The sequence below is a fragment of the Artibeus jamaicensis genome, unplaced genomic scaffold, assembly GCF_021234435.1.
Source record: "Artibeus jamaicensis isolate MK-2021 breed Jamaican fruit bat unplaced genomic scaffold, CSHL_Jam_final scaffold_474, whole genome shotgun sequence".
Taxonomy (NCBI): domain Eukaryota; kingdom Metazoa; phylum Chordata; class Mammalia; order Chiroptera; family Phyllostomidae; genus Artibeus; species Artibeus jamaicensis.
Genome location: NW_026522046.1, coordinates 34544669 through 34560063, shown reverse-complemented (window position 1 = coordinate 34560063; position 15395 = coordinate 34544669). Strand labels below are relative to the sequence as shown.

General features: G+C 34.6%; 1 protein-coding gene across 1 annotated transcript in view; it reads right to left on the bottom strand.

The window, feature by feature from the left end:
* Positions 1 to 264: 264 nt before the first annotated feature.
* Positions 265 to 15395, bottom strand: part of NCAM2 (neural cell adhesion molecule 2) — a 419099-nt gene continuing 403968 nt past the window's right edge. Inside the window, exons 16-18 of the mRNA XM_037161841.2 lie at positions 11511 to 11715; positions 5852 to 5971; positions 265 to 1184 (exon numbers count right to left, since the gene is read on the bottom strand). Of these exons, the coding sequence (XP_037017736.2) occupies positions 1076 to 1184; positions 5852 to 5971; positions 11511 to 11715 (434 nt within the window). The 3' untranslated portion in view covers positions 265 to 1075. The remainder of the gene's footprint in view (positions 1185 to 5851; positions 5972 to 11510; positions 11716 to 15395) is intronic.

Below are 15395 nucleotides of genomic sequence, written 5' to 3'. Positions count from 1 at the left end.
CTCCTCAATTTATCCAAGGTAAGGATTTTAACTTCCATTAGCCAATTTCACTTATGATTGACTTATAACACTTGAATAATGCATTTTTAAACAAAAACTATCTAAAACAATGGACAAAAAATGTATCTGAAAGTATGGTTTGAAGTCATAGAAAAGAAGAGACCTGTTTTTTTGGTAAAATTATTTAAAAGTAAAAAGTGATCACATATTTATAAATATAGCAACACAACAATGATATTATTCTCATTTCAATTTACTTTATTACTTGAAGCTGAGGGCAGAAAATAATATAATTTTCACTTGCAATACATTTTTCTGTGTGTAATCTGCTGTGAGTGAATATGGCAGAGATAAAAAGAGATTTACGGAATCTTTCTAATCTAATTTTACACACAACTAATATTCATTCAAGTGGGTAACAGTTTTGATCTGGCACTTCAGTCTACCAAAAATCAATACAACTGTAACTTGAAAAGAGTTTTCCCAAGTTTCTTTTGATTTTTAATATCTGCTAAAGACAGCTGGCTCCTTCAAGCCCAGGTTCCCTGAAATTCTTGTAATAAAAAAAGTATAACCTTTAAGTGTTTTCATCTGAAACTGAAATCCACTTTAATTATCTGTCTGCCAAAATAAGATAAAAAGCATGCAGGGCTTTCTTATACATCTGGCTCACAAAGTTTTGCTTTGTTTTGTTGGTTTGTTTGTTTTGTTTAAATTCCTATTTGTTGGGGAGGTTATGGTATGAAACACAGTTCTTAAAAAGGATAGCACTTTAGCCATCAGATAAATGGCAACTCTCCCATCATCTTGTCAAATCAATACCCGAGCGTTGGTGCCAGTCAGATCTCTATTTGAGTATCTTAACAAAATAAACAACAACAGTAGCAACAACAATAACAACAACAACAAAGGAAATTGACCATGGGCAGGAGTATTGGATCATATGTATATGTGTACAAGCTATTCCAAGCTAGAAGTTTCCCAAGAAATTAAGGTCAAAGGAATAGTTTTGGTCATAGGGTCACTGAAATCCAAATGCTGTTTGCAGCATCGTTCAACCTCTGCGATCTTGGTGTTATGCTTTGCTGTCGTCTTCTTTTGACTGGATGTCATTAGAAACCTTAATTTCTATAGTTTCTGGATTTAGGACTTCTTTTCCATTCTCTTCTTTCAAAGGCAATTTTCTGGAAGGAAATACGAAAATAGTAAACTTCACTTGCTAATGTAATTTAAGTGGGATCTTTTAATATTTAAGTTACTGTTTGGTAGAAGGAAATATGTTACAATTATTAGAATAAAAATTTTGATTTGTTAAAATGATGACATTGACAAAAATAATCTGAGAGAATAAAAGAATATTGTCTACTGTAAATATGTGGTGTGATGCAAAATGATGAATGAGATAAAAATTTGTAAATCTACATGAATCATTCATTATAGGGTGGCTTAAACTTGATAAGAAGTTGATAATATGAAAATATAATTAAGTGTTTTGGAACAAAAAATTTAAAAAATAATATGTCAGATGATTTACTAGTACTTAAGTTGTTCAGTAAAAACCATCAGTAGTTGCTGATATATTCTGTTACATTAATTTAGGAAACTAGGTAAATTGACATTATTCTTTGAAACTTAATGCAAATACATACTTTGGTGCTTTCTTTTTTTATTTACTACTTATTTTTTTAATTGGCCTCTGTTATTATTATTTTCTTTTCACTGGTATAGAGAGGTCTGATCAGATCACTGGGGAGGAGAAGGGAGGAGATTGCTTGAGACAATGGTAAACAGTCAAGGACCTGACTGGCTGCAAAGCTGAATGCCCCTGGGATGCAGGGAATTACCAGTTGGAAGACTTGAAGAGAAGGAGGGCAGAAACTCACTCTCTTCCTCTTCCTCATGGATTCCTGAATAATCATGCTACAGCCCCCTGAGTTTCCCAGGGGACATTATTTTAGATGGTAGAAGGAACTATGAGCAACTCTGAATCCTACAACCTAGGACTCGGCTGGCCTGTTTGGAAATTACAGGGTTGCTTTTCTTTGTTTTCTAGAGGGGACTGGTTCTCAGGCAGAAGCCTATCATTTTTCCAAAATTCTGTATCTTATATTGTTCCAGTTTGTCAATTAATCTTTTGAAAATAAGATAATTAAAAACCGACATGTAGAGTAATAGGGGAATTCAAGGGTTAAAGATTTTAACCTTAGTTGATGATAGGCTTAAATGACTAATGCATACAGAAAGCTGTTATTACAAAATTGTGTAGCTTTTGAATAAGGACTCCTTTGCTTTTTCAACAAACCTCTGCCTCCAGAAGTTTTCTGGAGGGTGGCAGCTGACAGCAGAACACCACTTGCTGTTTGGTAACACTACTTTTGTATCATTTATGAGCACTTTTTTGAGAGTTGATTCCATATGTTACATATGAAGCAAAAACAAACTTTTTCCCAATATCGACATATTTGTTAATTTGCCCAATACTAAAATTCATACAAAGTGAAATTAGTGGTACTCCATAAAATACATGATTTTCCAACTGCTATGTTGTATATGTGAAACTAATACAAAATGATATTGAATGCAAATAGTAACTGAAAATAGAAATTTATTTAAAACCTCACAGAAATAAAAAGAAATAAATAAAAATAATTTCAAATTTAATCTTTAAAATATACTCTGATCTTTGACTCTCCATGGATAGATTCTAAAGAGTAAAAAGATTACAAATATATCTTTAACTACAGATAGTGTTTATATTATCATTCACAACCTTTATTTCTTACTTTTAAGAAATAGCTTCTTAAGCTAAGATTCTTAGCTTCAAGAATCTTAGTCTTACGACAATGAATCAATATTTTTAGTTTTTCTATAATTCTTAAATTCAGAGGTTTACTATTATATTTTGTGTACATAAATATAGGGGGAATTTTTCTTCCCTTGAAAAATATATTTTCCACATCAAAAAACTTTAGTTACAAATATAATTATAAGCCACTGCTGTGACTTTAAATTCACCTCTTTATGGGGGAGTGAGAGCTACTATGCTAGTTTTGTGACAGGATAATGATAAGTTAGGAAAAGTCCTGGACAAGTGGAATAGGGAAACTGAGAAAAGGAAATTAAACAAAACAAAACAAGTTGAACAACTTATAGCCAGCTGGTGAATGGCAAGACCTTATGTTCCCAAACCAAGGGCACTTGAGAGCAAATGTTTCATACGTTTCTTCCTGAACCAGAGAATACAGAATTTAAATCACCCTGGTCTATGAAATAGACAACAGAGTTCAACAGAGTTCGTGCTAGCTAAACTCAAGGACAGATGAAGTCAGGGGAACTAATGCAAAACCTCCATCAGAAGCTGGACAGACCCAAGATAAAAGTAAAACAGTAAAGCAGATCAAAGAATAATCCCAAACTCCCCTCCCTAAACGCTCATTCTGATGCATCAGCATATTAAAAACACACCTAGAAAACTAATGAATATTCTACTGAAACCCTTCCCTAAGATTCCTCCTGCAAAACAGAGGTAAAACCCTCAAGACCAAGACTGGGTATGGGCGTGCTCTAGAGTGAGCCCATGCCCCTGGGGCATGAACTTTTTACTTCCTCCTAAATTCCAAGGGTCACCCATGTGACTTCCAGCCAAGGGAGCAATGGGCAGAAGCAGCTTGTCCTGGAAGCAGTGGGTAGCCAGCTCGTCCTGGGCTTATTTTCTGAATTTGCCTCCAAGGCCCCGCTTTTCTCTGACTCCCAGTGAGCTGAAAGTGGCCCCACCTGGTCTCACTTCCATCATTGTGACCTTTACTTGCCAGTGAGCAAGAGCAGACCCATTCAGACTCTTTTCTTGCAAGGTTTCTAGGGAGCCGAAGTGGAGCACCACCAAGGCGCGCGCTCTCTCTCTCTCTTCTCTCTCTCTGTCTCTTCTGTTGCTTCTTGTACCCTAAGTCCTTCCTTTGTTTTGCTGTCGCCATACTCTCAGAAATCACCAGGACTTGTGAAATCTTCCCATGCAAAGTGAAGAGCCCACATGCTACAGGTTAGACCTGCTCAAGGCCAGTCCTTGTCCTGTAATGGTTCCTGAGGAATTTATCTGCAATTTATTTCATATTTTGGAATGAGTGGGCAATCCATTTCATTCTGAAGATAAATGATACCATGTAAAAATGAATCAATCAAAAATCATTCATAGGCAAAAGCTAGTAAGATTTATTTCTGGGATGAAGGAGCATCTCCTTGGTACCTTCAGGGCAGGCTCTTTTATGCACATTATAGATATTGTAGACATCCTTCTTTCTTTCTGCTATTCCCAAGTACTGAAAACATTGGCAATAAAGATTATAAAAATAATGGGTCACTTGTAGCATCAAAATATAGAGGAATTTAGAGTTGGCATGGGAAGTTAGCATAGGTTTAATGCATCTCTATGTATTGAGTTTGTAATTAACCAGTGTTTCAACTGATTGTTGGGTGGTGTGTTTACACAATTATTAACTGCTTATGTTTATGGTAATTAAAATATTGTTAATGTTATTATTTTTTGTTAAGATTTTTTCCTGTGGTGAGTGCTAGAGTAGTTAATAAGTTGTCTTTTTATTTTAGTTTCTATTGGTTAGATTATTTTAAAATATATGAATGTCATATGCAAGGGCTTTTCTTTATTCATTTTCATACACATCAGTATAACACTATAAGTGATAATTATACACAAAAGCCTTTTTGGGGGGTAATCTCTTGCTTCATTCAAAGATTTATAACTTCCGAGGAAGAGACAACAGAACTTACCTTGTGCCCGCTGCTTCTACTGCAGTTAACTTCAAATTAGAATGTAGGAATTCTAAACGCAACTACTAAAATGCCTGAAGATTCATATTAAAATTTTAACTACAGAGTACTACAATGTATTTGCCTAAATATCAATCATTTCAATCATTTCAGAGCAGATAATGGGGATCTATGAAACACACTGTTTTCTTCGGCAATGCCAACACTCAGAATTTGACTTAGGATGAGAAGCCTAAAGCAAAATTTTCTCTATGGGAATGTTTCCTGGCAGAGAAAAAGAAAGCTGCCCTTCAAAATCAATGAAATTTAAAGGACATTTTAGTGAGCAGTACTAAAGAATAGTGTGGTAGTCATGGTTTTGTTAGTGTTAAGTATATTCAATAAAATACAATTATTTCCACTTCTTAATAATGTCTTTGGTTTAGATTATTTTAATTTTTATGTGTATGAACCTAGGTGCATTTAATATACTTTCAAGGTTTATTTTAGACATCTGCTATGGTTTTAGTGGAGTTATGATAGATGCAGAAAGAATAACAATCCTGAATGGAGACCAAGCACCGTTTACTACGTAAATACTAACATGGCAGTTTAACAGCATTTCTTCCTGTCCTTTACAAATATTCTTTATTCTAAAAAGTCTTGTGTATATTTAACACTATTTCTATTTTAAACTATCATATTTTTATTCAAAGCAATGACTACTTCCTCCTAAAACATCTTTATTTCAGTAAAAAATCAATGGCATTTTCAAACCATAACATTCTTAAAGAGTGAGATTAGTGTAAAACATATGACTCTCTCTGACATTTTTGTATAAAATAGTAAATATATGTTTGAACAGCAGATTTTCCCTGACATTGATACAAAGTTTTCATTTGAAATGACTGAAGAGAAAATAAATTTTTAGATGTTCACATGTTTACTGAAGATGTTCATTGAAAAACAAGAAAGTTTTTCTCAAATGATCATATTTGTAAATATTTACTAAAATGATAGTAATGTGTTATCACTGTAGAAATTCGTATCCAAAAATCGTTAAGCATTTTAAGCATTTCACTCTACATACTCAGGTTCTGTTAGTGGTGTGGTTTCATTGGGTTCATTTACTGGGCTTCCATCTTCATGATTAGTAATTCTTTCATCCTCTGTTCTCATTTCCACTATTGGCTCTTTTGAGCCATCTTTCCTAGAAAAATAAAGAAAAAAATTCTTAACTATATATTGTAAAAACAGATGCATTATGAAATATTTTTTAAAATCTCCACCTGATCCCACCTGCTCATAAACAAGTCCAATGTGGTCAGATTGAGAATACCACCAAGGACTTTTTTTGCATTTAAATTTATCTTGCCATATTTTTCACTCAGTAAAAACAGAAAGAAGATATTTTTTTGTATATAATTCTTTTTCTCATAAAAATCATGTTTTAAAATTTGAAAGATAAAATTTACACATATCTTTTATTGTTTTAAATGTCTATAAATTTAAATAAATTATTTCACTGTAATACGATCATTGACTTTTAACATATTCATGTTTTCGAGAAAATAGTTTGAATAGAAACTGTAACATATATGCAAGATACTTTCATTTATGATTTCATACTCACATAATCTTTACTAATTTCTAGGATATTAAAAAAGTATAATTTCTAAAGTAATAAAAAGTATAATTTCTAAGATATTAAAAATATGTAAGTATAATGATCATAATTATGAAAAGTGGAAAATTTACCACAAAGTTTTATATCTCAAGGAATAGAGTAAAAGTAAGGAAAACCAGGAAGCTATTTGTTGATGATGAAGGGTCATTGAGATATAAGGGCTAGAAATGAGGTGTTCATATTGCAGACAATAAATATGCCCCTCCCCCAAATAAGAAAGGGGTGTAGAGTCTTCAACTACCCAGGGACATACACTTACTACAAATTGCACAACTATGCTCTTTCATATTAACACTAATGATTTGAAAACTTATGTCCATACAAAACTCTGCACATGAATGTGTGTAGAAACTCTATTCAAACTCTTGCCAAAAACTGGAACCAATTAAGATGTCTTTCTCAGGGGAATGAGTAGGTAGACTGTGGAGTAGCCATACAATTGGACACTACTGAACAATAAAGAGAAATGAGCCATCAAGCAACAAAATGACATGGAAAAACTATAAATGCATATTGCTAAGGGAAACAGACTGTCTGAAAAGGCTACATACAGTGTCATTTCAACTATACGATGTTCCCTAAAAGGGGAAACAATGAAGACAACAAAATGATCATTGGTTGCCACAGGTTCCTGGTGAGGGACCGAGGGATGGTGGTAATGGTGGAGCACTAGGCATGTTAGGGTAGTGAAACTATTCCACAATTTGAAGTATAATCTGTTGTTTTATGTTATCAGTTGTATCTTATTTCTCATGGAGATTTTATATAATTTTTCCAATTTGTACTATGAATTTTTTAAAAAGAACTTTTTAAGGCAGAAAACTGTGACATAAAAATTGTGATGGATGCATAAAAATCATGGGATGAACCATGTATTTTCATCTTGCCAAGTCTTTAAGGTTAAGCACACTCAGTAGGATTTACAAATAGAAGTGCTTGTGGGTAAATTAACAAATAATAGTCAAATAAACAGCAGAACTTGAATATGCATTGCTGTTTTGCTCATGGTCACCAACAGCTCTCTAGTTAGTTAAGACGAAAGCACGAAGACCCTTTCTGATGCATCCGTTTCTTTCCCCTCAACCAGTCATTAGTATTTGACTCTATCTCAACTATATCCAGAATTTCTATATTTTTTATGTGTCTGTAGTAGTATTGCAGGTACTGCCTTGGACCAAAAGGCCATATGTGTCCCCTGCAGTATTGTGAGGTCCTTTTGCCCAGTCTCCTTAATCCTAGATCTTTCCACTAAAACCCTCCAGGGTCTCATTCTCCATCAGTAGCTAAAGCAATTAATTTTCTTTAAAAACTTTCAGTAACTTGCAATTAAAAAAAAGATTGTTTACCTTGATCCAAGAAAATTTAATCCTTTGGTTCATAGATAATTCTCTGACCTGATATTTGTACCAATCTCTCCTCTGCCTCACACCCCAGGTTTATTTGTCCTTTCAACGTAGTAAGCTTACACCTGTTTCAGTGGCCTTTGTAGTCATTGTTGCACCTGCAACAGTGTTTTTCCCTCATCGCTACTTCGGTGGTTCCTTTTCATTCTACTCTTTAGCTTTAGCGTTATTTTCCTTGAGAAGTCTTAAATGAACCAGTATATAGTAATGATTTATCATTCTGCTTTTCATTTTTCCTTGTGCTACTAGACATTTTCATTTCACTAAATGTTTATTTTATGTTTTTCTGCATTAAAACATGAATTCTATGTGAATAAACTTCTTGTTTTTTTGTTCATCACTTTACTGCCAGATTACATAGCAGTGCTTGATACCTGGTAACTAGGCCATAAATAATGTTTGCTCAATGCTTGAAAAAGGATGAAAGTGCAAAAACTTCATATACATATATATATACACACACACACACACACAATTATATAATATATAATGCAATTATATATCTTATATAAATTGTGTAATTATGTAATGTATTGCTTTTTCCACATATGAATAAAGAAGAACTAAGTTTAATGATATTTTATTGAGTTGATAAGATGAGGTAAAAGCACAGCATATTCTTATGAAGAGAACAAAATACACAGAATGGTGAATTGATCCCACTGTATTCACTGTCACATGTTAAGCTATTCAGGTGAGATGGCCTGATTTCTGGTTACTCTTTAAAATATTTGGTGTCCAACAACTAAGCAGGTGTCATTTTGATTGCAAATTGAATTAATTTTAATCGAAAATGTATGCTATCAAATTTAGTGTCTCTCAAAGTGAAGAAAATCCATCCCTATAGCATATCCATGAGAAATAGTCACAGAAATATTGCCTAGTAATATTGAAATAGGCTTGGGGATGAAAAATGAATAAAGCCATACAGAATGAATTCCTCTATATCTCTAAGCCTAAAAAGTAATGTATGAGACCATATTTTCCTAAATGTATGTATAGAAAAAACAAATAGAAAGAGCTCAACCATAAAAGATGAATTACTGTCGTAGTTTTGAGATTAGATACAATTTTATCTAGAGACCACAAACCAAAAGTCAGTATTCTTAAAAGCTATTTTATTTATTTACTTTAGACAGAGGGGAAGGGGGGGGAGAAAAAGAGGGAAAGAAACATCAAGGTGTGGTTGCCTCTGTTGTACTCACTACTGGGGATCTGGCCTGCAACTCCATGCCTGGACCAGGAACCGAACCAATGACCCTGTGGTTCACAGGCTGGCACTCAATCCACTGAGCCACAACAGCCAATTCCAAAAGTAAGTATTAAAACCTCTTAATTACTTTTTGTACATGACAAAAACTTTTTTCTGCAAAATTTAACTCTGCATATTTCCTCAGGATTTACATGTTTTCTAATTAAATAAAATATGCACAGGGAACTCCAAATTCTAGTATGTAGTCACCTGTTAATCAAAATTTGGAGTGAATTCAGACTCTGGATAATGTATTGTATAATACATATTTTCTATGCAGACAATTTTGAAACTTGTATGTAGTCGCTTCTTACAATTGTAGGAACTGGTATAATTTATGTTAACTCAGTTTAACTTAGTTTTTACATCAGATTATTATTGATACCTTTGTTTTATTCAATATTAATAGATAAATTGTGGGAAAAATCATAACCAAATATATTATTCTATATCTATCATCCATCTACCTATCTATCCATCTATCTACATACCTATCTACCCATTGATATTTAAATCATGTCAATAAAAATTTTACTTTGGAACCCATTTTAAGGTTTGTTTATTTATTTATTGATTGATTGATTGTTGTTCAAGTACAGGTGCCTCCATTTTCCCTGTCACCAATTTTCACCAAACTGCCACCCTTCCCCCACTTCCCACCCTCGAACCTACACCATTTGGCCTTGTCCATGTGTCCTTTATACATATCCCTCGATGGACCTTCCCCTATTTTCCCCATTTATCCCCCTTCCCCCTCCCCTCTGGTTACTGTCAGTTTGTTCTTTATTTCAATATTTTGGTTATATTTTGCTTGCTTGTTTTGTTGATTAGGTTCCACTTACAGGTGAGATTGTATAGTTTTGTTTTTCACTACCTGGCTTATTTTACTGCACAGCTAAAGAAAAGAGCAGTAAATTGAAAAGAGAACCAACCGTATGGGAAAATATATTAGCCTATGATACCTCGGACAAGGGTTTGATCTCCAAAATATATTAAGAACTCATACATTCATACGACTCCACTACAGGAAGACAAACAACCCAATTAAAAAATGGGTAAAGTACCCAAACAGACACTTCTCCAAGGAGGACATACAGAGGGCCCAGAGACATAGGAAAGGATGCTCAGAATCACAAGCCATCAGAGATACAAATTAAAACCACAATGAGATACCACTTCTCACCTCTCATAATGGCCATCATAAACAAATCAACAAACAAGTGCTGGCAAGGTTGTGGAGAAAAGAGAACCCTAGTGCAGTGTTGATGGGAATGCAGACTGGTGCAGCCACTGTGGAAAACAGGATGGAACTTCCTCAGAAAACTAAAAATGGAACTGCCTTTTGACCTGGCAATTCCACCGATAGGATTTTACCCTAAGAATCCTGAACCACCAATCCAAAAGAACCCATGCACCCCAATGGTCACAGTAGCACAATTTATAATAGCCAAGTGCTGGAAGCAACCTAAGTGCCCATCAGCAAATGAGTGGATCAAAAAAACTATGGTGCATTTACATAATGGAATTCTATGCAGCAGAAAGAAAGAGGGAGCCCCTACTCTTCACAACAGTATGAATGGAACTGGAGAGCATTATGCTAAGCTTCATTTTTTAAATTTTTTTTAAATTTATTATTTTTTATTTTTTATTTTTATTGATTATGCCATTACATTTGCTCTATTCCCCCCTCCCTTCCCCTCCACCCTGCATACCCCTCCCCCACCATTTCCCCCTTTAGTTCATGAACATGTGTCTCAATTTCTTTAGATTCTGTATTTCCCCTACTATTCTTACCCTCCCCCTATGTATTTTCTATCTACTGTCTATGCTACTTATTTTCTGTACTTTCTCCCCCCTTCCCCTCCTCCCACTCCCCTATTGCTAACCCTCCCTGAGATCTTCATTTCTATGGTTCTGCTCCTGATCTAGCTATCCTCTTAGTTTGCTTTTGTTTTAGGTGTGGTTCTTAATAACTGTGAGTTTGCTGTTTAAATTTATTTACTTTAGAGAGAGGGGAAAGGAGGGAGAAAGAGAGGGAGAGAAACATCCATGTGTGGTTGCCTCTTATGTGCCCCCCACTGGGGATTTGGCCTGCAACCTAGCCATGTGCCCTGACTGGGAATCAAACCAGCCACCCTCTGGTTCACAGCCTGCGCTCAATCCACTGGGCTACACCAGCCAGGGTTAAAGCTTTATTTTTAATACAGCATTCAGTTTACAAAGTCACTGGACTCTATAAGATATCATATTTAAGGTAACACAGATTTAAGATTAAAAAAATTAGCCAGGGCAGTGTCCAGTGGTGTTATAGTTAAACTCGTTGCTCGAAAAACATTCTTGAGTACAGCACTCAAGCTTGACGGTGGCATTTGTTTACTGTAATGTGATGCAGGTGTCTGGTACTCACAGGTAGGCAGCCTTTCCTTCTTCAAGCTCTTTACTTTTGCCGCTGGAGCCACTCTTCTTCCCGCACATCCTCCTGGTGATGCACATTAGTAACCCACATTGCCGGACAAAGAAGCAGCTGACATCGGTTACCACCAGAATCAGCAGGAGTGCTGCAACTCCCAGGCCAATGACAGCTCCAAGCCCAAGACCATTGAAAAGTGTGTCTTGAAAAGTAAAACAGAAATAAAAAACAAATAGTTTTATTAAACCTCACACTAGAAAGTATTAGAGAGTTATTTTAAAATAAATCTTATCCAAGAAATAGTCAACTAAAGACACAAGAAAAAAGGGATAGTCCCTGGAAGACTTCAGTTTCGTGATGGTTGAGAGCTAGTCTCTGATTTTCGAATGATATTTTAAGCAACTGACATGGTGATGATTGAAGTAGTTTAAAAAAATTTTTAGATAAAAACTCTTAAGTGACTCTTCTTGCCAATTGACTTTTTGGTTCCCTGTGGGAAAGATAATGAATATTTGCATATCTGTAGCTGTACTTTATCAGAAAGTCATAGCATTAGCACACCATCGCTCTGTTAAAAGGAAAATATAGTCAAAACTCCAGGAAGGTATGACTTAAATAAATGTTCTTTCTAAGATTATTTTAGAGTTAAGACTTAAATTTGCAAATGATGGCTCCAAGCACTTTGCTTTGACAGATAATGCATTTTAAAATATCTGCATGAATATTTTTTAATTATTATTTTAGAATAAATGCATACTCATGTTTTTCTACTTAATATTTTAGTAAGTCATGCTAGAGGCATGCTTTAATGGAGTTATGGTGCTTATGATCTTTCTGAAGGTAGGGCCTGATGGGAGATACTTTTCTTTGGTAGGTAGTTGCAGGGAATCCCAAAAGCCATGAGAGGATATCCATGGACAGGTGATTAAGCATCAGATGTAATAGGCTGACTGAGAATGTAGAAATGGCAGAAGGGATTAGCATAGCAAAAATAAACCTCCTGTTGCCTGCCCATGGTTGAATGTGAGGGCAGACTACACAGCTATGACCATAAAAATAGAGAAATAGGCACAATGAAAAGAGACCAGATTGAAGTGGTTATATTGTGTTATCTAAAGGGGGAAGAGAGGATTATATAGAAAAATTTTATAGAATCATTCAAAGTGATTCTTAGCACAATTATATTAAAATTTCCTTCATATCATTATAAAATTATAATTTTCTTTGTAATGATTAAAAAAAAAGCTTATTACCCAGATCATAATGGCATGCTTGCTAAGCAACTGATGTGGAACACAAGTGAAGGATACAGAGACATATAAATTTGAGTTTTGAAAAAAACCTCTTCTGAAAAATTATACATAATACAATTTTTTTCTAAGTCAGTTTTTAAAACTTTTTTCAAGCATGTTAACAAGGACAGTTTTATCCAAAGGAATCAATATAACTATGCTTACTTAGAATTTACCACTAGTGGGCCACTCTTCAACATGTCACACCTGTCTGAGTGCTAGTGTGTTTTTCTGCATCATGCCTGAGTCTCCTGTCTACATTGACTTTATTGGGAGTTATTTTGGTTGTACTGCACATGATTCAACAACCAAGTGCAACAAAGAACAGTCGAGACTGCACACCTGAGTGGGCTCTCATCCCTGTGGCTATATTGACTCAGTGACCATTAAGATTTCATTCCTCCTTTCATTTAGGTTCTTCTCACGTGTGGGCAGAGCTGGAAGCCCAGTAGCTCTCACAGAGCAGTGATGATTTATCTAGTCCATTATATAAATCCCCATTTACTTTTTTAAAGCATAAAATCTGGCTTTGGATCTGGTGTCAGAAAACCCTGGTTCCATTGCTTATTGTTCTCTGTCCTTAGGTGAGTCAGCTGTCTATCCTGAGATGCCTCTTTATCACAATAGGGACAGTTACGAAAACCACCACCACCACAAACTGAGTCGTGGGTTATGGGAAGATTGTTGAGAATCACCTAACACTTCCACATTTACTGCCCAGCACTTAGTAAGAAATTAACAAACATTTTAAATTATTAATGTTTTACTATTATAAACTTCTAGGAGAATGTGATTTTTGAGAAAGAATAGACTAAGTTTCACTTGTCTGTAAATATATTTATTCCATTAACAACCTAGAATATCTCTGATGTAGCACTGACCATTCTCTGGAAAATAGAATCACTTTTTTAATGATTTAAGTTTAGTGAGTTAGCTTTTAAATAATACATAAATTTGTGACCTTTTTAGTATTCAACCGGTATATTGATCTGCTTCATTTCCATCTTTAGCAAAAGTTCATAGAAACATTTTATTTGTAAAGTACTTTATAGTAAAATAATATTGATGCTGTAATAACTGGTTTCTAGCAAAACAAGATTTTATCTTTTTAACTTACAATTGAAAATTTTAAAGGTTACTTGAAGTTAATTTTTCATTTTATAAACCAATTAGCTCAATTTTATTTTTTTAGTTTTTATTTATTTATTTTTAGAGAGGGAGAAAGAGAGAGAGAGAGAGAGAAACATCAATGTGTGGTTGCCCCTCACATGCCCCCTACTGTGGACCTTGTATGCAACCAAGGCACGTGCCCTGACTGGGAATTGAACCAGAGATCCTTTGCTTTGAAGGCTGGTGCTCAATCTACTGAGCCATACCAGCCAGGGCTACTTAAAACTATTTTTATGAAAAGCTAAATGTATTTTTTGTCATTTTAGAGGATAAGGTGAACATCAAATAGATTTATATTATAAATATTTAGATATTTAGTTAAGTTTTTTTAAGGTGATCTTTTTTTTAAATCAGCCCAAGGATGTATTTAAATGTCTATTTTCATGTCCCATAAAATTAGACTACAATAAGTATAAAAGGCAAATATTTTAATTCTTTGTAGCACCAATTTACTATGGAGTTAAAGTTTAATTTTTGGTTCTGGATTTTTCACAAATGAGCCCATAAATTTTGGTAAAATTACTTCACTAGAAATTGGAGACTAGCAATGATTTATGTTCTCAGGAGTATGCAGAAAATTCTTCCTTTATATTTATGGTTTTAATTATGATATAAATTGAAATAGATAGAGCAATCATTTGAAAGATTTTAAATTTATCTTACCTGTTTTAGCTTTCCAGAATACTTACACAAGTACATTATGGTATAATTTTAATAGCAAACCCATTAAAAATGAAAACAATATTATCAGTACTATTTTACAACTAAGAAAACTGAGGTCCAGAGGAGAAAATAAAGACTATTTAGTTTCAGCTTTTATATTTTTATACCTGTTAGAATTAATATTTCATATTGGATATTCATCATCAAATAATTAAAAAACAGAAATGAAATACAGTGAATTAATTAAAATGTGTAATTTTCTTATTAAAAATGTCAAAATCCATCTTCCCTGTACCAGTAGTGGAGAAACAACTATTTAAATAAAGCACGAGGGCTTATGGAAAAGACCACAGTTAACATTTTCTCACAATCAGACCAAAATTACAGCTGGACTGCAGAGCATCTATCATTCAGAACTGCCTGAAATCGAGCTGAATGCAAGTCCTCTAATTAAGGATATAAAGAAGCAGCCACACTGAGACTGGAAGGAAGGGTGGTGACTAGGAATGGGCTGGTCCCCAACCCTTTTGCTAGATAAAAATTGGGAGGATATCTGGACTGTGGAGGTTCCTCCTGAGGAGAAAGGGGTCCCAGCCCCAGGTCAGACCCCCCAACCCAGGGCTCCAGTGCTTGGAAGAGAAGTATCCCTAACTTCTTGCTGCAAACACCAGTGAGGATTGTGGTTGAGTAGGACAGAGTTCTGAGACAGTCCCAGGCAGTGCCTTTTAAAGATCCCACCCATGGACTAACTCAGAGT